The 24,340-nt window shown below is 36.7% G+C and overlaps 1 protein-coding gene across 1 annotated transcript in view; it reads left to right on the forward strand.

Moving 5' to 3' along the window:
* eipr1 (EARP complex and GARP complex interacting protein 1) overlaps nt 1-24,340 on the forward strand; it is a 56,955-nt gene that overhangs the window by 14,914 nt on the left and 17,701 nt on the right. Inside the window, exons 5-6 of the mRNA XM_037695180.1 lie at nt 7,638-7,737; nt 14,154-14,290. Of these exons, the coding sequence (XP_037551108.1) occupies nt 7,638-7,737; nt 14,154-14,290 (237 nt within the window). The remainder of the gene's footprint in view (nt 1-7,637; nt 7,738-14,153; nt 14,291-24,340) is intronic.

Genomic DNA, 24,340 nt, shown 5'->3' on the forward strand with positions numbered 1-24,340 from the left:
TTTTAAGGTTATTAAAACTTCTGCTCATCATCTCTAATCTTACAGTATTAGCCAAGATATTAAAGTATTTTATCTAAGTTACCTCAGTGCTTAATTATGATACAAAGTCAAGTCCTTTAAAGTATGTTACTTAATTAGACCTGGACCACAATGTTTTGTAAAACATAGATTAAAATAACTAAGATAATACCTACTGTCTAATGAGTTTAGTTAAATGGATTGAAGGGAAAAAATATGCATTTTCACAAATTACATTATGTATACTTTACATGTTTTTGTTTGTTTTACCAGTTTTACTTATTTGGCTTGATGTGGATTTTGGCAAGAAAAATCAGTATTCCAGATAAATTTTAAATTAAAAAAAGTTTTTTTTTTTTTAATAACAAAGTATACAGACCAAAAAAAACCATAGAAAATTAGCTATTTGAATGTTTCATGGTAACATATGTAAAAGTCAGGCTCTGTCTATTTAGCAAATAATTGTATTTTATTTTTTACTTCTATGATGATTGTGTTCTTACAGAAAAGTACTGACACCTGTAGTTGTGTGAAATTACCTCCAGATAAATTGAAATTGTATTCCTTTATGTGCATAAATAATTACTTTTAAGGACAGCGAGAAATATTTTCCACGTATTTAGAAAAGCATTATTTCTGACATAGGTACTAAACTCTGATTGGAAAAACATATAGTTTTCCTTTAATGTAGTTTTAGAAAAAATGATTAATTACCACATTGTACACATTTTAGTGGCTGGACTATCTATTTTGTCCTTTTAAAGTGAGTTAAAATAACCTGATCATCTTCAAACTTTGGTCTAATATTTTATGAACAGCTTTCAGAAGCCACTCAACACACAATTATACTTTAAAGTTACATACTAAGACTTGCAATTTATTATTTATTTATCATATCTACAAACCTAATAAAAAAAAAAAGAATCCTTATTTTGTCTCTGTGAGTGTTTTTTATTTATTTATATGTTCTCTTGCTGTCATTGTGTTCTGGCTGAATCTTATCCAGACGGAGCAAAGACGCACACAAATACACCCAATGTGTTTGTGTAGGCTTTATATAGGATGGACTGGGATTAAACTCATATGCATGCAAAGCACAGCATACAGGAGGAACAATCCTGAGTGTGAGACTTGCATAGTGAGACAAAGAAAGAAAAAAGTGAATCCCTGTCCCTGACTTGGATATATGGGACTGTAAAACCCCCGCAGCTCTCCTTGACAGTATTTACATACTGTTCCAGATGCCAGCTTCTTGCTGAGCTCAAGGTCAAATGCACATAACTTAGTATTTAATAAAAGAGAAAGGCAATACAAGATGCTTCACACCAATTTTCTCTGACTTTTTATGTATCACATGATACCCTAGGGAAGTATACAATGTATAAATCCCATAGTGATGAGCACATTTTAATTGGCCCTATGGTGTACTAATGAATATGCATTTGTGTGTTTGTGTAAGAGGAGTGATCTGTCATGCTATATCCATTTCTAAGGTTGTTCTGTGGTTTCCATTGTCAGTTTGCATATAGACTCATTATTCACAAGCTGTTATATATATGGGGCGGCTGTGGCTGAGTGGTTAGAGCAGTCGTCCTCCAATGCAAGAGTTGGGGGTTTGAATCCACCAGCCACCAGTCAAAATGTCTCTGGGCAAGACACTGAACCCCTCATTGCCTCCGTTGTGTCCCATTGGTGTATGAATGTGATCTAGCACTGATTAGTCTCTTTAGAATGATTTGTTCACTTATAGCTTTGTATAGATCTAGTAAAGTGATGGGTAAATGTGGGCACAAATTGTGGTGTAAAGCACTTTGAGTGTCTTGAAAAGATATAAGGGTGCTATATAAGTACAGTCCATTTACCATTTATATTTTGTTTTAGGATTGGTCTTTATAATAGACCAAGTGTTGGGTTTTTAGTAAGTTGACTCATTGACTCATTGGGTTATTAGTGATATGACTCAGAATATTTTCATGAATCTTTATTATAAGATCTAAAAATATAAATTTCACATTGCATACTAGTTGTTTTGAAAACAAAACAAAAAAAGAATACACACATTCCTCATGCTGATATTTAACATTTTTAAAGGCATGCCCACAATTTTCACACTGCCTATGTACCTGTCCTACGTTTCCATTGTAACCTTTGGAATATTTGTTACAATTAATTTGGAATGACACATGAAAGCCAGAATTATTGATCAACAGATCTTATCTGGAAGTAGCTTCAGATAAAATATGACTCTAATATTCTGTTCTCTCTGTCGTAATGTGTTTAACTTCAACAAGTTTTTTTTTTCTTGTTTTTTTTTCTTTGTTTATTGTTTCAACATGTGTTAAGAACTTAACAATATATTTGTGTCAGTGTGGTTTCTGGAATCAGCATATATTTGATCAGTTTGCAATCTGAATGCACTGGGCGTTTTTTATTCATTTATTTATTTGTTTGTAAAAAAGAAAACCTTGTCCTCTGATATGGTTTTCTGTGTAAGTCTGTTGATGCCTTGAATTGTTTGTGTCAGTATCCTAACAGTGAGTACTCTACTTACAATTTACTGTACCTTTAGTGATACCCATCTCAGAAACATTTACAATTAAGTGCATGGATGTAAAACCAAAATGAGAAAACAGGATTTTTTTTACTCACAATACTCTTCAAGATAAAATACCAACCAATAAAATCCAAGTCCTTCTTTGAGCTAAGCTATTTTATGGCCTTAAAAACTCAAAATTGTCTCCATTTCAGTTGCCTTTCACCTTTTGTATTTGAAACAAATGTTTGAAATTTGAATTTGAACAAATGTCATGTTTGATATCTGATAATCTGTCTTGTTAAGGTATTTTGGTCTTACAAACAATAAAAATTATACACTTTATACAAATCTTTGACCTGTATTGTGTATCCAGCCACTGATAAGCTGTGGCTCATAATTATCCCAGTTTGATCCAATACAACTGTTCAGAATTGATATACTCAAAACATGTCAAACATTTTTATTACCCATTAGTTGGTTATAATCCTGAAAAATAAGCACTTCAAATACAGCGTTGTCTAAATGTTAATTTATAAAAGCCACTGCTTTCATAGATATATGCCAAACAAGAGAAGTTCTGAAATGCAGGATACAGTGAGATCTACCTGACCAGCCAGATACAGGTCCTTCTAAAAAAAATAGCATATTGTGATAAAGGTCATTATTTTCCATAATGTAATGATAAAAATGAAACTTTCATATATTTCAGATTCATTGCACACCAACTGAAATATTTCAGGTCTTTAATTGTTTTAATACTGATGATTATGGCATACAGCTCATGAAAACCCGAAATGCCTGTCCCAAAAAATTAGCATATTTCATCCCACCAATGAAAGACAAGTGTTTTTAATACAAAAAACACCAACCTTCAAATAATCATGTTCAGTTATGCACTCAATACTTGGTCGGGAATCCTTTTGCATGAATGACTGCTTCAATGCGGCGTGGCATGGAGGCAATCAGCCTGTGGCACTGCTGAGGTGTTATGGAGGCCCAGGATGCTTCGATAGCGGCCTTAAGCTCATCCAGAGTGTTGGGTCTTGCGTCTCTCAACTTTCTCTTCACAATATCCCACAGGTTCTCTATGGGGTTCAGGTCAGGAGAGTTGGCAGGCCAATTGAGCACAGTAATACCGTGGTCAGTAAACCATTTACCAGTGGTTTTGGCACTGTGAGCAGGTGCCAGGTCGTGCTGAAAAATGAAATCTTCATCTCCATAAAGCTTTTCAGCAGATGGAAGCATGAAGTGCTCCAAAATCTCCTGATAGCTAGCTGCATTGACCCTGCCCTTGATAAAACACAGTGGACCAACACCAGCAGCTGACATGGCACCCCAGACCATCACTGACTGTGGGTGCTTCACACTGGACTTCTGGCATTTTGGCATTTCCTTCTCCCCAGTCTTCCTCCAGACTCTGGCACCTTGATTTCCGAATGACATGCAAAATTTGCTTTCATCCGAAAAAAGTACTTTGGACCACTGAGCAACAGTCCAGTGCTGCTTCTCTGTAGCCCAGGTCAGACGCTTCTGCCGCTGTTTCTGGTTCAAAAGTGGCTTGACCTGGGGAATGCGGCACCTGTAGCCCATTTCCTGCACACGCCTGTGCACGGTGGCTCTGGATGTTTCTACTCCAGACTCAGTCCACTGCTTCCGCAGGTCCCCCAAGCTGAGTAATGAACAAGGCTGGGAGTTTTTAAAAGCCTCAGGAATCTTTTGCAGGTTTTTAGAGTTACGTCGTTGATTCAGATGGTTAGGTTAATAGCTTGTTTAGAGAACATTTTCGTGATTTGCTAATTTTTTGGGACAGGCATTTAGGGTTTTCATGAGCTGTGTGCCATAATCATCAGTATTAAAACGATTAAAGACCTGAAATATTTCAGTTGGTGTGCAATGAATCTGAAATATATGAAAGTTTCATTTTTATCATTACATTATGGAAAATAATGACCTTTATCACAATATGCTAATTTTTTGAGAAGGACCTGTATATTAAATAATTATTTAATTAATTATTATTAGTATTATAAGCTATTTGTATAAGCTGTTTGATTCAAATGGGATGTTTGTGTTAGCTCAAATAATGAATTATTTGAGGTTTGAGTTGTTTTTAATGAAGAATGTTTAGATTATTTTTGTACTTGCTCTAAAACTTTTCGCTGATTGTTCAAACTGGGATCATGTTGATTAGTATCTAAAGCAGGAAAGATACTGACTACTTCTAAGTATTCACTTTATCTTGAAACTGTGTGATTGCTTATCTTTTCAAATCCAATTTTTTTTGAGTTAATGAGATTTCTTTTTAGGTTTTAGCAGACGAAACCAAATCTTGGTTCTGGGGACCGTTCTTTAGAGCCTATATTTTAACATTAAAATGACTTTTGAGTGAAAAAAAAAAAAGCAGGAATGTATATAGTTTTTTGTTTTCAGAAAATAATTTGAAGTCAACGTGATTCCGTTGTAAAGGAGTCTGTGTGCTTTGTGTGTTAATGCCTGTTTTTGCATTCTGAGTTCATGACTGCTTGCTCCTCAGGAGGGCAGTAAAAGCCGTCCCTCAGCAGCCTTGAATTTACAGCTCTAATAAACGCTGCTCCTTTGCCCCTCTTCCACCTCCTTCAGTCCCTCCCCCTCTCTGCTTTACCTTCTCTGATGGCACCATGCATATTTGAAACCTGAATTTAATCCAAAAGCAAACTTCAGCTTTGTCTTCCCTCCTTTCCTCCGTCGTTTCTTTTATCTCCCTCAAACACGCTCACCTTCTCTAATGTTTGTGCTCTCTCGTTGGCATTGTTGCTACTGCTTCATTTTGACAAACGAGTTCCAAGAAAATGGAGTGTCTAATTGATGAACTCCTTTAATAAATTGCATCATTTAGTAAACCTCTAATGACAGCAGTTTAATAACAGACATCCAAACCTGAAGCTACACTACATCTCCAGCTCTTTTAACCCACATTAAGTGCTTTTTTTTTTTTTTTTTTTAGCTAAAAAGTAATTTTAATACAAAACTTTCACAAGCAAATTTTGAGGCCAAAGTTATATTTAGCTCATTTCAAGATCTTTAACTTCGATGACATGCAGCAGAGTTCAAACGTAAAAAAACAGCTTTTTTGTTTCATAGTATGCTCCGTTCTGATTACTGGTACAGTTTTTGTCTGAATCCACCCATACTAAGAGCAATACACAAATGTATGCAAGTGATCTAGTCAACACCAAGGGAGCAATGAAAAACACTAAGAGCAGCCCTGTGCACATAATACATACTTTAAGTAGAGCGCAGTGAAGACTCACAGCTCCAAGAGGCATGCAATAAAGAATCAATACTCTGCAGACGGTTGTATGCAGGGAGCGATCAAAGTAAAGTATGCAGTAAAAGCTATTTTTTAGCAGCAGTGAGGCAACCATGTGTTCCACTCTTGTGAGGCTAGATTGACAGAATTGGGCTGCAGGATTTGCCAATAAGTACTTTGTGCCAACCATGCATAGCTTAGTTATATGTTATTGTCACTTTTATTGGCAATTAATATTTTATTCTACAGCGTAATTAGTGGAGATTGCAGGTATCAAGTGACATGCCTAACTGCACACATGCACACGCACACACCACCATTAACACAAACCTCCTCAGGATGATGAGTCTTGGGTAAGGAAAAAATAAGCCCAAGATAAAACAAAATATATATATATATTTGAAATCACACAAAACTATGACTTTCAAATTTTGTTTTAGATCACATAGTAACATTGTACCATCAACCAGAAAAGAGTTGAGGAAGATGGCAATTTAAAAAAAAGATGATACTTAAATGTGTTTTTAGTTTTGTTTCATTTATTTATCATTGGTTATACCCTTAATAATAAATGTTTTGTCTTGCCAGTTTCATTCTACTTAGATATATTATTTCATCTCAAACTGTCCTGACTTTTGGGCTACCAAGTAATACATCATTTAATGTGTTAACTTGAACAACAACCCAAACAAGTTACCAAAACTAATTTCCAAAGTTTTTCATATCAAAAATTATATATATTTCCATTAAGCTGTTCATTGTTGAAAACATTAATTTATTTAAAAACAAAAATGAAACTAAAATTACTTTGTGCCAAATTCTTTAACTTTTAAACAGGTGATAGGCAACTTTACAACATATTCCCAACTCATTTACAATTCTGTTTTTATTAATTGTATAGATTAGTGCTACGTAGTGATATTTTATTTTTGCTGTATTGTTATTATGGGTTAAGCTCAATAATCCTGGTAGATAATAATAAAAAAGGTTAAATTGTGTCATCTGGACCAATTTCTTTAAGTGAGAAACATTTCTTCCCCCATCCAGAGGACTTTCTCAGTCTAAAGCCTGCCAACTAAATCTGACCCAGAGGTAGCCTTCACTGCTGTTGAGGAAGTACTCTGGATAGGGGACGAAACGTTTCTCACTTAAAAAAAACTGGCCCAGATGACACGATTTAACCTTTTTCATTGTATTATTATATTTACAGTTTTCTTTCCTTTTAATTTTAACAATAGCAGTGCAATTATTTTGTATTGACAATAAAGACCTTCTGATTCTAAAGTGTTGTTTTAAGCTCTAAAAACCCTAAAATGAACATGAATTTATACACAATATTCTAATCAGACTTTACAGGAAACTTAAACATGTTTCCAGTGCTGATGTTAGTAATTCCTTCTATAAAGGCATTAGTCATTATGACTTTTGACATTCAATGTTATGGTGTGTTATTTTCTTGAGCTGCTGATGCCAGAGGATTTAGCAGTTGCACTCCAAATGGGAGCCCAGGGGGTAATTTACCTAGAATCATCTATGGTAATCCACATATCTTGAACAATTCACTAAATTCCATATAGTGATTATCTGTGAAAGTACTTAAAACTGATAATAAAACTACAAAAATTATGAAAAAAAAGCAACAAAAAACAAGGCCGTTGCTCCTTATTTTCAAGTGGTTGGTTGATAAATAGGCATTTAGTAAATTTATAAAAAATACTTTGCTGTAAGTGTTGTATATGTTGCTTAAAACATTTTCATACCTAACATGGGACGTGTGCGTCTGTGCATTTGCAGTGTGCTGTGGGAGCCCATGGGGGATGGCAAGCGTGTGATTTCATTGGCTGATAATCATGCCCTGCTTTGGGACCTGCAAGAGAGCTCCACAAAAGCCACGGTAAGACTCACACAAACTGCAAACCATGCTCACCATACAGACAGACCTCCTATAGCATTATAACTAGTTCAAAGCTACTGTTTTGTCTTGGTGTTACCAGATGCACTCAGCCTCTGTTGGAGACAACAGCACTGATCGATATTTTGTTCTATACACACACTCACACAAACTATTGGGATGGATCTAAATAGGGGCTTATTTTATGTTATTCAGGTTAGCTTTTATTAAAAAAAAAGTTTTTACTGTTTCATTAAAAGCATTTAGAATCAATAAATAAGTGTTATGAGATCATCTGTAACCTTAATGTGCTTTTTTACATGCAACACCTGCTGGTGTTAAACTAATTCCATCAAGCAGTTGAGATGGTAGAGGGTGATATGTCTGATGGTCCCAGAGTGAGGGATGTTTCCCACCTAACAGTGTCCAACTAAAACTGTACAAAAATCAATGTTTTTTTTTTCTATTTATGAAAATCATTATTGCTATAATAATGATAATCCATACTTGTACCCTAGCCCTTTGACAACAAAGGTTCTAACTTCTATTTAATGTGCAGATTTTATTTTAAGGAGCAAAATTATATTTTTCAACCCCAGTTCTTCCCCATTTCTGTTGAATTATAGGGCACAAGATATATAAGGCAAACGAAGTCAAATGTAGTGTGAGAAGTAAAATAATTTCATAGTGTTGGGACTTCATTGATAACTACACCAAAACACTAAGAGCATCAAATACGGGAAGCACACTTGAACTGTTTTCCATGTTTTAGAGTGTTGCTATTATTTTATTTGTGGTTTAACATATAAATGTTGTGAAAGAGTCCAATTAACATTTTCATGCTAAATTCTTCAGGCTTTAGTAATTGTGTAAAATACTTGGTCACAACCTAGCTCGTCTTTTTCCACCCTTGTTTGAACACTTTGGGCTCTAATAAAACGATGATAACAGCTAAATTGAAGGCAATAGATAGTTATGAATACAAACTTTAGCTGGAAATAGGAATGTGACAAATGCATAATGCTGACCAAAGTTGACTGTCAAAATAGCCTCTAACTTGCAGAAACACACGTTAATGAGTTTTAATACACAAGAAAAATCATGTAACTAAATTGAGTGTAAATACTTGTGGTCAATTTGCTTGTGGTTGTGTCCTTCGTAATGCAAGGTGAAGAGGCTCTTCACTGTAAATTCACTGTCTCCAACTTGCCAGCTTTGCACTTAGAAGGACCATTATGTGTATCCAAAGCCTCAAAATAATGGTGTGTGTCATGTGTGAATCCATTAGAGGAAGAAGTAACACAGTTGTGTTGTGTCAGCTGAGGCTTTCAGAAGTCAGATGTGATGACGTGTGTAAAGAACAAGTCATTAGTAGTTTATGGAGATTCATATAAAAAGCAGTAAGGTCACACACGGTTGCAAGTATATGTGTGCGGCTTTGAGTATAAAAGTCCATTTGTGTTCATTTCAATGAGTGGCCCTTGACATGGTGCGGTTTAGAGCAATGCAGATCTATTACCACCTTACTTTCTGCCTCTCTTTTTTTCAGTATGTACTGAGGTTTTCTACAGGTGTTTTATCACAAAATTCTCCAAGGGTTACAGCTGCGTGACAGGTGACCAACAGTTTGTATACCTACCGGTATGTCACTTACAGACATGGCATTAACAGTCACAGTAGATGAGGAGTATGTCAGAATTTGTCATAATTGGAGCTACATGTGTGACATGGGTGTAATGCTCACAGCAGAGTTGGAAAGAAGATATGTGCTTCAAAACATGGTCCTGAAGTAGTAAGAAGAAGAGCTGAACAACTGTGACAGATTGTACTCTTTGCCAAAGAAGTTCAGAGAAAACTAAATTGTAGCCAACAAAGGATAAGGGTAGGTATCTTAAAGTTTAGCATTTAGATAAAAAAATAAAAATAAAAAATGAAATATTCTCAAAGAAATGTACACATAAATAAATGTGTAACTAATAAAAACAGTGTTGAGCATTAACCTTAAGCTGAGAAATATTTGCTATCTACATTATTGTATTTATACATCCATCCAACTATCCATTCATCCAATTGTCCATCTATCCTTAAGCTGAGAAATGTATAATATCTACATTATTATATCCATCTATCTATCTATCTCTCTATCTATCTATCTATCTATCTATCTATCTATCTATCTATCTATCTATCTATCTATCTATCTATCTATCTATCTATCTATCTATCTATCTATCTATCTATCTATCTATCTATCTATCTGTCTATCTGTCTATCTGTCTGTCTGTCTGTCTGTCTGTCTGTCTGTCTGTCTGTCTGTCTGTCTGTCTGTCTGTCTGTCTGTCTGTCTGTCTGTCTGTCCATCCGTCACTCACTCACTCACTCACTCACTCACTCACTCACTCACTCACAAAATCAAATCAGTTTTTTTTATATAAACCTAACAAGCTGGAGACAAATGTCCTCTGTATTCCCATAAGGAAATGCATCACTGGCTAAGGTCTGTGGTATCATTCAACACATAAACAAATACATGAAAAAAATGTTAATTCTTTAGAGAGTTGCCCATACTTTTAGTTTAGACTTTGGCTGCACAGATAGTCATTCATTCCGTACCTCTACTATCAAGCTACGTTCTTTAAAATGATGTAACAAAGCAAGATATATCTGTAGTTCTACCCATCACATTGAGTCTAAGCGATCTTAAAATGGTTCTAAATGTGCACCAGCTCAAGTTCATCTGAGCCCAGTGAGAGAACCAGTAGACCACAGAGATGTGTGGGATGTTAATCTAATTCTGTGAAACAGACACTGGACAATGCAGTCATTATTTCTGCATCGAGGGAGACGGGCATCGATGGACAGTAACGTACAGGGAAGGAATATGATGAGAAGGAGGGAGGATGAAAGTGGAAGAGAAACAGGGTTGTGCTGATTGCAAAGATGGAGATTAGGAGAAAGGATGAGTGAGCCAGGATAGGGGAAGGGAGTAGGTTTGATGAGAAGAGGAACCTAAAGGAGGAGGAAGAGCTTGGCAGTCAAGATGAATTCCTCCAGTGCTGATGAGAATGCTAATCTTCTTACCTCCCTCCCTTCCTCGTTCCTTTTTCATCCCACACTCCTCTCCCGTTCCCTCAGTCTGGCAGAGGGTGATGTGTTCATCTCAAGTCCAGCTGAAGCATAAATGTGTCTCTCTCAGAGGCCTGACCTGGATTAGTGAGTGTGCAAGTTTGCAGTGTGTGTGAGTGCATATGAAATAATGGATTGTGGGCATAAGTGTACCAGTGTGCATTGTTTAAAAGACAGATTTGTGTTTTCATGTGTGTGTGCGGGACTCATCAATTAGACCTGCAGGTGGAATGGAGTGAGAACATCTACACACCTTGTCCTGCACATCTGTTTTCACACACAGACTAAAGCACACACTAACACACCAGAGTGTAGAGCAAGCATGGAAGCATGGTGATTTGACAGAAAGCTCTGCATTAGAGCTGCTTTCCTCCTAAATGAACGCGTCCCCTAGTGTTGTGTGTACCACCTTGTTAAAGGCCCTAATTTGGTTAGAGCACTAATAAAGCTGGGAGTCGGGGATGCACGAAGCTTGAGCTTTCCTGTTTCACCATTAGTGCAGCAAGATCTTGCAGAAGTCGATTGTGAAGTTAACAAAGCTTCTGTTAGCAGAGTCAAGAAAGTGTTAGTGCTTTATAGCGTACAGACTGTCTACAAATTTGAATCATTTTGTGGGAAAAATTATAGTGATTGCATTGCACATGTTGTTTCATACCTATTTAAACTATCTACTATCTAGTATAGATGGTGTTTCTGCAATAAGTTGTCTGCTCCAAACAACCTTAAAGCCAATTTGTCTTGTGAATATGAGATTGATGAGACATATAGTTATTAGAATGAAGTGGTTGTATAGCCTGTCTAGGTTTTTATAATTACATCTTAATGCAGTTCCCTGAATTGAATAAAAGTTACCTAAAATCTGTATCCAAATTGTGCATTGGTCTAATATGGTTTCAATGCTCACATGGAAAATACTTGCCTTAAAGTGAGAGTAACCCATATGAATGCATACACATTTTTACTGCACTGCCTTGCTATCACTGTGTACCAGGCAAGTGAAGTAGGACATGATTTAAAGAGTGTACCATCTGGTATGTTATCTGGATGGCCTGCTCGACTCTAGTGGTGAAAGCAATGTATATCCACACCATCGGGTAAAAGCAGATAAAAAATATTTATTGACAACACTGTGGCTATTTGTAGTGCTTTATCAAATCTAGAGTCTGGTAATGATTTTATGTGTAATCAACTGACGGTTTTAAAATACTAAAATAAGATGACGGACTCAACCAGTAAATCCCTAGATCTTGATACTGATAGCACATGCAAGAAAATCCAAGGTACAAGATAAAGACACACATTGAAGGTGTTTTCCAACCACGGATTAGTCACGACTTGCCAAGTTTAAAGATAATTACATATATTCTGCCTGATTTATTTACAAAATATTCAATTATGGTGTTCCTGAAAACAGACAAAAAAAACCTTTGCATTTCTCTGAACTTTTTTATAAATATCTGTTCAAAAGAAGCTAAACAAATCAACATTTCTAGGTATGGGTTCATTCTTGAACAACAGGAAATGGATATCTTTGTTAACAAATTCCATCAGGCTGTTAAAAACGAATAGTTGAAGAACTGTGCCTTACCTCTTGTTTAGAAACAATTTGAATTGTCTTATAATAAGTCTTATTTACCATATGTTGTATATGACAGAATTCCACTGTAGGTTTTAGATTAACATAAATTGTTAAAAACATATGACGTGGCTACAAAAGTCTAAACATTTTGGTGTTATACATCAATTTATATTCTATAATTTTGCACACAACGCCAAATATCATCCATCCACCCAACAATTATCTTTACCCGCTTCTTCCTTTTCGGCTCGCAGGAGTCACTGGTGCCTATAATCCAGCAGCCATTGTGTGAGAGGTGGGGAACACCATGGACAGGTCTCCAGTCCATCACAGGGACACGTAGAGACAAACAACCATTCACTCTCTCACCCACACCTAGGTATAATTTAGAGTTACCAATCAGTCTAACGTGCATGCTGTCTGTGGGAGGAAACCGGAGAGTACGTGGAGAAAACCCACACATGCACAGAGAGAACATGCAAACTCCACCCAGAAAGGACCCTGGCTGGGATTTGATCCAGCAACCTTCTTGCTAAGAGGCATCAGCTCTACCAACTGTGCCACGGTGCTGTCACCAAATATCATCCTTATATAATTCCATTTTCCTGCTCCTCTCTCTGCTCTGTATTTCCTTCTTTAATCCTCTCTCCTTTTTCCTCCTCGCTGCCTCCCTCCTACTCTGTAGCCTTCTGCCCCCCTCCCCTCCTCTGTCCTTCATAGATGAAATAATGAGAATGTACCAGGGAACTGTGTGGTGGTGACGGATCGATCGATGATCCTTGCAGGCAGAGACGAGAGAGAGAGGAATGAGAGGAGAAATGGGAGAAGGAAAAATATGAGAATAAAAACCTGCAGATAGTCAGGGAGCAAACAAAAAAAAGGAGAAGTGGGATGTTGCTTTTCGAAATGTCAAAAGTCAGCCCACTCCATTAATTGGGTTCTTTTTTTTTTAAGTAGCCCAATGAAGTGATTGACTTTATATAACGGTCCTTGGAGCATATTTACTTTGCTAAATTTCACCCTTATTGTTATTAATATTTTTTGTTTTAGAAAAGTGTTGCAGATCAGATAAATAATTGACTAGAATGTCATCTGGTTAAAAAAAGCTTTAAATGTTGCAGTTTAACCTCCTCTTTTGTAGCTGAATGTCTCTTACTTTTTCATCCAATGACATTTACCTTTTTCAACATATGTTTTTAGATAGGTAAAATGCAGCATAATAAATTTAAACTAGTATTAACCAACTGAAATGGATTTGATTAAACTTCTGACAATAATAAGCTTTAAATTTTACCCACTTCGCTCAATTTGTCAGCTAATCCTTTCAAAAGCAAATGATGGGGCATATAAAATCACTTGTAGTTTCTCAAATTATGGCAGTGTAAAAATGTAAAAATACATCAAATGCACTATACCATGGGATCAATTTACTTGGGTAAAAATTTGTACAAATGCGAGTTACATTGCACATTACACATTAAAATTGATATTGTCATCACAATATTTAACAAAATCCCACAAATAGCAAGTTTTTGTAACATCTTGCAGTCCTAATACATTATCCTTTTAAAGTCTTTGCACAAGCAAACTTCTTTTGCTGATAAGTATTACATTTATTGGATTAACCTTTCTTGCAGTATCTTCCCTCATTTGTTTAAATCAAACACACATGTATGTTCAGATATGTTCACAAAGATCTTGTGGTTCTCTGCAGGTATCCAGCACGGCCACCCTGGAGGGTAAAGGTCAATTGAAATTTACCTCTGGTAAGTGGAGTCCCCACCACAACTGCAGCCAGCTGGCCACAGCGAATGATACGGCCATACGAGGATGGGACCTTCGCACTATGAAGTGAGCTCTGTTACCAAAGGCTGCTCTGAAAATTCAATATTTCAATGAATTTTAGGACATGTGGTTGATTTATTTACTTACTTATACTTGCGTTCTTTCTTACTTACAATTCATTCAACCTCTATTTATACAGGTTAGTCTCACTGAGTCACGAGGACTCATTTACAAGAGAAACCTGTAATACTATAATACTTAATACCTAAGAAATACCTAATACTTGGAGAAAAAGAAGAATGTCCTTTTATTATTACAAATACCTCTCATCCTCTCTATATTACCTACTACTGTATATTCCTTTTTTAACTTTATTTCATCTGTTCACTAAAACTGTTGCCATTAAGCCCATGTCCAAAGTGTAAATGCAATGTTCATTGATAAATTAAGAATCTTCTTTTTTTTTTTGACACATTGCCACTCACTTTTAAAACATGTTTTTTGTTGTATAGCAGATTTCCACATCTGCTTGGCTTACTGCTTGTTGGATGTTTTAACAAGGTGGTGTTTTCTAAATCTGACAGGAAGGAAATCATTTAAGAGTTTTTTAAGTTGAACTCGCAGAGCTTAGCAGTTTCAGTGGGTGTTTGCATGTCTTTACAAGACATTTCAATGATGTACATAGAAATATGTGTTTAATTGAACTCATCATGCTGAGCTTGTTGAATAACAACTTTTACTCTAATAATTTAGCATTGCATATGCTTTTATTCTGCCACTGCAAAAGCTTTGCTGTGCAATCTAGCAGATTTACTCAACAAATCAAAGACGAAAGGAATTTATTTATTTTAAACCTGGAGTTTAGTATTGAAAATATGTCATTTTTGTTTTATTTCACACATATACTTTAAAGGCCACTCCCCTTCCCTCTCTGTTGTGCTTCAGCTCTTCTTTCTAAGCCCCTCCCTCTATATGAACCAAGTTACCATGGCAACTATAGGAATAGCCTTGAAATCAAATACTCTTTGGCTTTTCACTTCAGTAGTGTTTGAATATTGCATTTACAGGTTTTATAGTTTTCCTGTTATTTGTTTTAATTGAACATTTTATGATGCAGTAATTTAATTTGCCAGGTGGATTTATTTATCAATAGAATTATATTGTGTACTCGTAATAAAATAAAGAAAAAGCAAATCTGTATCTACAGTTTTGTACTCAGGTGAAGTGAATTCTTATAAATTGTATTGAAAGGACCTGACAGAATCAAAGGAAGCTTTTTTCTTTAATCTGAGATTTGTTCGTATGGTAGTGTCAGGACTTCGTGACAGATCTGTCAATTTTTAAAAAGTATATTTCCAGGTTCTGTTTGAAACTATATCTGGTTTCAGTTTGGGTTCAGGCTTTCACCTTTCCTTTTATTCTTTGTTTTTTCCTTCTGTAAAAACGCCAGAAAAGCAGGGGCATCTGTGAGCTTACCGTCTGTGAACATCTTGTTTGTGACATTTATCTTTCAGCCTGTTGGTCTTTCATGAGGTAAAGGAAGTTCGTTTTTCTACTCGGCTCATGATGAAGTGTGAGCAGTGGCACACTAATGTTCCTACTTGACATGGAGCATGTGTACTACTGCACATTAACCTTGTAACTGCAGGTTATCTGCAGCCCATCTCACAACCCCTAGGTGTGTATGTGTGCGTTGTATGTGTGTCTTGTTCATTTCCTGTGTTTCTGGGGTACTTGATGAGGGAGGTCAGCATGTGTGTACGTGTGGGCTGCGCTAGAGGAATAATAATCACCTCGCTATTGATCGTTGTGATAACAGCAAAGTGCTGAAGAGATTGAGAGGGGTGTTACGTGAGGGGGGAAAGAGAGACGAGAAAGTGAGAATGTATTTACAAGATGCGTATCGCAGGGCCAGATAAGATAGTTGAATCATTGATTCACTCCCCGTCAGCCCCATAACAAATAAAAGAGTTCCTGCACACCCCGTTTTGGCCGCTCTCCTCCTGCTGTGTTGCTTTGAACGATGCAACGGTGCAGATTTAGCCATCGGCACAAAGAGAAGGAGGGGTTGGTAGTATAGGGCTTATTAGCACAGACCATAGCCTCATATTTGGGATCATAGAGTTCTGAATAACACCATTATTTTCTGAGGGTAGGCCTGCAGCCAACAGAGGGAGTAACTTGGTCTTTTTATTTGTTTTAAGAGAATGCACTGAATAAGACTGGTTACTCTTCACAGTTGTAAAAAGTGACCCCCCCCCCCCCCCATTACCGCCATAAAATATAAAAAGGCAGCTTTCAACCAGGATGTGCTATTTGAAATGATAGATTAACTGATCACCTGCAAGTATGAATACGTCCTTAAAAACAAAAATGGTGTCAGTTTTTTGATCTGGAGCAAAAGCCAAAGGCCAAGAAGGAAGGACATCAACCATTTTAGAGAAACATCTGTTGCTGCCCATAAATCTAAGAAGGATTTGGAACCTATTTGGAAACTCCTCCTGCTGTGCAGAAATTTGCTAACTATTAGGAAGCTATTGTTCTATGAAGAGTAGATTATTCACAAATGGAAAGCATTTAAAAAAGCTGCCAGTCCTTCCATGGGCGGACAGCTTACAAGTTTACCCGAAGGTCAGACTGTGCAATGCTGATGGATATGATATAAAACTCAAGAACTCCCTCTCAGACTCTACAGGCTTCATTTAACAAATGATTTCCACGAGAAAACCTTTAAAAAACAACATGGCAGCATAGTTTGGGATGGTAAAGGTGCATCTGAAAAACAACACAAAAAGAATATATGGGTAATGCTTTGGTTTTAAATTAAATACACTGCCTGGCCAAAAAAAAAAGTTGCCTCCTGGATTTAACTATGCAAATAGGTACGAGCCTCCTATTGGATAATTATTGCATGGGCGTTTATCTTTCAGCTGGCAACAAGTTATTTAACCCCAACTGGTGCAATGAGTTGCTTCTCATTTCTTAAACAAACGTGTTGAAAGACGCATCGCGTGGTCGTGGAAAAGATGTCAGTCTTGAGAAAGGTTAAATCATTGGCATGCATCAAGCAGAGAAAACATCTAAGGAGATTGCAGAAACTACTAAAACTGGGTTAAGAACTGACCAACACATTATTAAAAACTAGAAGGATAGTGGGGACGCATTGTCTTGGAGGAAGAAATGTGGCCAGAAAAAAAATCCTGAATGATCGTGATCGGCGATCATTTAACATTTGGTGAAATCAAATAGAAGAAAAACAACAATAACACTCAGGGCTATGTTTAATAGTGAAATTAAGAGCATTTCCACACGCGCAATGTGAAGGGAACTCAAGGAATTGGGACTGAACAGCTGTGTAACTTTTAAGAAAACCACTAATCAGTGAGGCTCACTAAGAAAAAAAAGGCTTCAATTTGCTAGGGAGCATAAAGATTGGACTCTGGAGCAATGGAAGAAGGTCATGTGGTCTGATGAGTCCAGATTTACCCTGTTCCAGAGTGATGGGTGCATCAGGGTAAGAAGAGAGGCAGGTGAAGTGATGCACCCATCATGCCTAGTGTCTAGTCATCAATGCAAGATCTTGGTGAAAAATGGATGCAACACTGGATGGAAATAGATCTTGTGACATTGCAGAAGCTTATCGAAACAATGCCACAGTGAATTCATGCTGTAATCAAAGCTAAAGGCGGTCCCAACAAAATATTAGTGTGTGACCTTTTTTTTGGTGGCAACATTTTTTTGGCCAGGCAGTGTATTTATGGGGTTTGTGGTTTCACACCATTTGTTTGTTTGTAAGATTAACCGATTACATCTTTGTAGCCAACTTTACTCTCTCAATCCAGGGTTTTATACAAACACGGACAACGTTTATTTGTGTGTGTGTCTGTGTTCATACATGCACATTGGTGTACAAGTGTGAAGTGGTTGCATGTGTACTACTTGCAAGTGTGAATGAGCAGCGAGGCACGGTTGTAGCTGTGGGTCTGAGTGAGTGACCTGCTTGTGACGGGTGTTTGCTCTCTGCTGTGGATACTTCCCTGCCTCCGTGTGCGTTTGGTGTTGCTCATATATGAATATGGCCCACTTGCCTGTTTGTAAGTCTGTGTGGGTTTGTGTGTGTGCGTGTATTTGTGTCCAGTTGGCGTGGCAGCTGTATGATGGCAGGCTCTCAGCACGCTCCAGTGCCTCCTCAGATGACCTTTGAGGTGTTCCTTCACACCTGCAAACACAAAAAAAAGAAGAAAAGGGAGAACGCACACGCACTGACACACACCGGCCCGTGGCTTGTCACCAGGCTGCCATGCTCTGAAACCGGCACAGTGTGCATCCCAGCAGTAGCAGACACCTTCAGTTACTTATCCAACACTGTGGAGAGGAGAACAAAACAAAGATAGCGTTGCTTATAAAACATATATAAATCCTGTTCTACTTTGTACTGATGTAATATGCATTATGTAAATTATGAAATACTCTGCTCCAAAACTGGGTACAGAGAGTGGTGTTTAATAGAAAATCATGACACATTTTCACTTTTTTTAAGACCCAATGGCTCGGTGTACTCTTGCTTATACATTATTCAGAGGTTTACCCTTGTTGCATAGAACTGTAGTTGTGATTTTTAAAGTAATACTCATTTTAATGATGCGTTTATGAAAACATGCTATTTTTTTTTAAAGTAACACCCTCAGTTCTTAAGTATATGTCAGCAGCTATATTAAAAAGTAATAAAACAACTTCAGCAAAATCTGTAAAACGTTATATAAAATGTGACTTGAATCTTAAAATGAAAATTTACAAAGAAGAAATATATGGAAGTGGATCTGTTTAATATAGTGTCCCCCCCCCCCCCACCCCCCCGGCCCTCCAACTTTACTGAGCTTTTTTTTGTGTGTGCAACAAACAGTGTGGCACATAACAGCAGCTTAGTGTTCCTTGGTGAATCTTTTTAACCTATTTTCTTAGTGTTTAAATTGTATTAAATGCATATCAATCAGTCTTGCAGATTCCCATCAGACTTGTTCCCAAATTTATGCTTAAAATCTAAACAGAAATTAGACCAGATGACAAAGAAAATTCTGCTAGTTGGTTAAAATCCTGCTAATCTTCTCACATGAAGGTGTTCATTGAGTTTGTTTTCTTAAAAAGATAAAACAGTAACTTAAAGCAGATGTTTAAAAGGACAAAAAAGCAATGTGACAAAGCATAGTGCAAAGTTTAATATTTAACTCAATCCTATCATTTAGACTTTGTGTTATTAAGTGATCTCCCATTCTTTTCTATGAAGTGATGACATCATTTTAGAGTTGCCACAGAGTATAAATATATGATGTTACTCCTCATTTAGAGGATTTTTTTTGTTCATCCTGCAAAAGAATTGTAGCTCTGAGAGAATCTTGGTCCATTTTGCTTCATTGCTCCTCTCCACAAAGGTCTTTTGTAAATAAGTTTTTATTGATATTTAGTGTGGTATACTGTGCTGGACAATTACAAAACCATCAGCTTCCACATTTTGTGGTTGTCCACTGTGCACTCTGACGTGTGTATCCTTGTAGGAGCCAGAGTTTTTACATCCTCAGCATTTTTCCAGGCACTGTGATGTTTGCGTCCAAATTGTCTGTTAATTACCATATTTTACGGCATATAAGTCACAGTTTTTTTTGCATATATTTGTCAGTCCTGCGACTTATACGCCAAGGCGACTTATATACGTTTTATTTTCCATATTCGTAACAACATTTTTGATTGATGCTTTAAATATTGACCATTAAAAATTGACCATTAAATAAATGCATAATAAACACGACGGGTCAGCAGTGACACATACGCCGAAGTGACTTGTACACCAGAAAATACAAAAAAGCTATTCCTCATCAGGCCTGGTCTTTCTCAATAAGACTTTTACCTGGATAAATTAACTATTCCCTTTTGTAAGTAGTTGGCCTAGGATCTATTTTGTTGTTTGATTTAAATGTTCACAAAACCATAATAAATTTGGACTGACCTTTTTATTGCATAGATATTTTAAATATTTGACTTAAATTATTATAAACTATGATGGCTGAACTGAGATATGTTATCTAGTTCATAGGACTTGAGAATTCTGCTGATAGCAAAATCAATGACATAACAAAAGCTGTTGTTGTTAAAGTGTTGTTTTTACATCGGGTAGCGACAGACATTAGCTGAAGACAAAGTACACTGGATCTGTTTTCTTTATCTATACTGGGAATGAATGGGGAGGGTACAGCACTAAGACAAACTCACATACTCATTCTGACTAAAGACAGGAGTACCAGAAACACTGACTAAACTTAATAATATCACTTTCATAACTATTCTGTCCAAAACCTGAAAAGATAAAAAGATGCATTTAGTGATAGCTTGTGAACAAGAACCAGCTCCATGCCATTCCTTGCACACCAGGTTGCTCTGATTCTTTGAATAATATTAACCTAGCTAACCGGTATGTAGTATTCACCACTGGAGATATAGCTCTCTCAGTTTCTTTGTGCATTTGTGTGAGAGGAATGTTTGTCGCAGGCATGTACTTCCCCTGCATTTTCCTGAATTCCCCCTCAGGACCCTCAGTCCACAGTGAGGGGTGAGGCGCACACACAGACACACACTGCGCTGTGTAATAGCTGTCAGACCTGCAGTCATACTGTGCACTGCAAGATGCATACTGAAAAGCAGGGCAGTGTAGCAGTGAAGTATGGATTCCCAACTCCTACTGTCTTCTGTACGTGTGTGTGTGTGTGTCTGTGTCTGTGTGTGTTTGAACAAAAGACTAAGCTGGATGAGCAGAAAAGAAGGCACAATGATTGATAACTGTGCTATTTGTTCCTTCACACACCAGGTTAAACGCCAGCTGTCTGTTAGAAAGACAAGAACTTGACATCATTAAGAGTTCTCATCCAGACAGAAAACCACAGGATCAGATTGTGGATCAAACAACCAAAAACAGTCATTTCATTCCACACGTTGAACAGCATGCCATAGGGACAGAGTACACAATATTTGAAAGCTGGGTCTGTCATATTTTATTCACACATTCAAATTTAAATATGCTTCCTATTAAAAGTGTCATATTTCAAAATCCAGTGAGGCCATTATGCTAAAGACATCAGTTGTTTTGTTGAAAATGTGGACTTCCATATGCCAATGTCGATTTGAGGGTGACCTTCTGAACCCTGCTACTGTCAAATCGATCATCTGTAACCTTTTCATGTGCGCCAAGTCCCCTCTTCCCACCAGTAGGCATGAAACAAGCATCATACTGTGACTCTCGCAGTGCTGTGGTCAAAGACCTCATGCAGACATTGAAATGAAAGACTAAAGGTGTAGAAGAATACCGTTGTGTTTATCTGAGTTGTCTGTCAGTGTTTTTATTCCTTTTATTCCAACACGCCAAGTTCACAGTTCAATGAATATTTGGCACTTTGAAATGGCGAGTGCTTGATTACAGATGGTCATATATATTTTTTTCTCCTTCATAAAAAAAAAAATCATAGTTGTATTATTTTGTGTCCAAGATTAGTTTAAAACAATAATTTTTGGGATAAAGGCAGTTTAATACATATTACAATGACTGAAACAAAGGGCTTCTGCATGGTGTCCATGTGTGAGAAGTCATTGAGACCATACTAATGTATCAGCCTTTGAATTCTGGCCATGTTTGATTTAGGTGTGTGCAAGCACTCAACTCAGAAACCTACGCATCAGTCAACTGTTTCATTCATCTCTCCATTAAGGGGAAATATTGTGCTCACATGCTGGATTGTTAGCTGTTCAAAAGAAGTTTAAGAATCTAATCAATAATTCAAAGCAAATAGTTTTAACAATCTGTGTATGATGAGTTATATAAATATTCTCTCCAGTAGGCCTGTCACGATAACAAATTTTGCTGGGCGATTAATTGTCTCCGAAATGATTGCGATAAACAATAATATTGTTTGAAATTTGACAATAATTAGTAATTATTGTCAAATTTAAGAAGAAATGTTGTTCATTTGTTTTGAATTAGTACCTTTTTTGACCACCGGATGGCAGCATAAGACTGTTTGAACCAAAAGATGGATAGCGAGAAAGCGAGCAGCGTGTCTTTAAGAAAAATGAGAGGGAGGCCCCTTGACGTGACATGGGCTGTCTCGCATTCCTTTTTATCGGTTCTCAAAATGGCGGATGCTCGGTGTGGTTTAAACTCTTTAGCTTAGCATTTGTTACACAAAGCTTTTAATAAAAATCAGTAAACAAGTTCTCAGCTTCTTTTTACAGAGAAAAACAACTTTTTACACGAAGGCACGGGTTTCAACCGTGAATTGTGGAGCTTCGACAAGATGGATGTTTTTTCCCTGAGGTCGGTCTCTTAGCTTTGCTCGTAGCTTAGCTTTTTAGCTTAGCTGCTTTTAACAATCCTAAAACACATTTTGGATGGTTAAAATGGATTTTAAAGACAAAAAAGAGAAAGGAAGGGGTCAGTGAGGAGTTGAGCCTTTTGTCAACCAATATCTTCAGTAGAAAGAGACGCTAAGAAACGATAAAGTCGATGAAAATGTGGTCAATAATTTGAATCAATCATGTGATTAATTGATTTATTGTTTATTGCGACATGCCTACTCTCCAGGCAGAATCACTTCAAAAGTTCTTCACATTGTTTTCCTTTATTTATTCTTGATTATACCTGTTCAGAGTTCAGTTTTCTTGTATCTTAAAGGTGAAACTTGATTTTACAGTGTTAGTAAAAATACAAGCAAGAGAAGTAACAAAAAGAACAACAATAAAAAGTACAAGATGTTACAGAGGACATTCGAATTTAAGAACCAAACATCGAAACTGTAAGAAAATATCTTAAAGTGCTAATAAATTAAGGAATTTACTAAATTGTCAGGTTGATCAAACTAATTGCATGTGTAACAAAAGAACGTTTATCTCAGAATTCTTTACAGACCAAGTATCTCCATCCTGAGGGAAGAAGAAGAAATTCCTTAAAAAAGAGGGTGATCAGGGTTTGTGGTCTTTTTGATCCTTTACATGTATACCACATTTCACGTATAAGCTTATCATGGCGTTAAATAATCTGATGAAGATTCTCAATCATCCAAGTCATGATCAAACCAAAAAAATGGTTAATAACAAACATGACTGAACATTCATTCTGAAGCTGAAGATGTTTTGCTTCCCATTCTGGAGGCTTTATCAATTCAAAAATGTCTATGTTGAGTTCCAAACTTTATAGAACTGAGTCCGAAGCCTGTTTGTGTATAGATCCACATGCAGATTACACTGGAACTCCTTGCCCCACAAATTAGGTTCTTTATTAACCTGGCTCACGAGAGAGATGTTATGGCCACATGCATGAAGGTGTGAATTGGAGTGGTGCCACTTTAACCAACTTTTAATAGAGAAGGTCTCAGATTTCAACTTTTTAAACATACAACGCAACATTAGGCCTGATTCCCAGTCATTCCAGTTGTTAACTAGCAGGACGAATACTGATATTTGCCCAAGTTAAGTGAAACGCATGCAGTCTTGGCGAACTACTACAAATGTAATTCTCTTAACAAGCGACAAAGTCATCATTAGGTTAGCTGAGGGAAAGTGGTAAAATGAAACCCACGTTCAAAACCAATTCCACCAAATCCAACTTCTCTGGAAGGCAAATGTTCCCACTTCCCACTTTCAATCTCTTACTGTCTCCCTTGCTGTTGGCCTAGGTTGATACTCTACATTTTTTTGGTTAGCTTTAGGAAAATTATATAGTCCGGTTCAAAATATGTTAATCTAGTGAATCAGATAAAGAACGATTGAACACAATTTTCACTTAGTTTACCTGATGTGTTAAAATGTGACATTTTAATTTTTGCTTGTCAAAATGTCAAAATATGATGCCATTACAGAAAGTATGATGTAATGAGGTGGTGATAGCTTTTCTCCAACATATGATGTGGGTTTGCGCACATAGATTATTTAAAAACAGATTTTTTTTTCTAGCTTTATGCCAATCCTTTGTTGTAAGCTAAGTGGAAAATATATTGATTAAAAACACATATTGTCCAGGTGCACTGTGATTGCTGTTCCCATGGTTACCTCACATGACGTATGATCTTCACAAAGCCA

This window comes from Nematolebias whitei, chromosome 21 (assembly GCF_014905685.2).
Source record: "Nematolebias whitei isolate Nwh7 chromosome 21, NemWhi1, whole genome shotgun sequence".
In the NCBI taxonomy this organism is placed as follows: domain Eukaryota; kingdom Metazoa; phylum Chordata; class Actinopteri; order Cyprinodontiformes; family Rivulidae; genus Nematolebias; species Nematolebias whitei.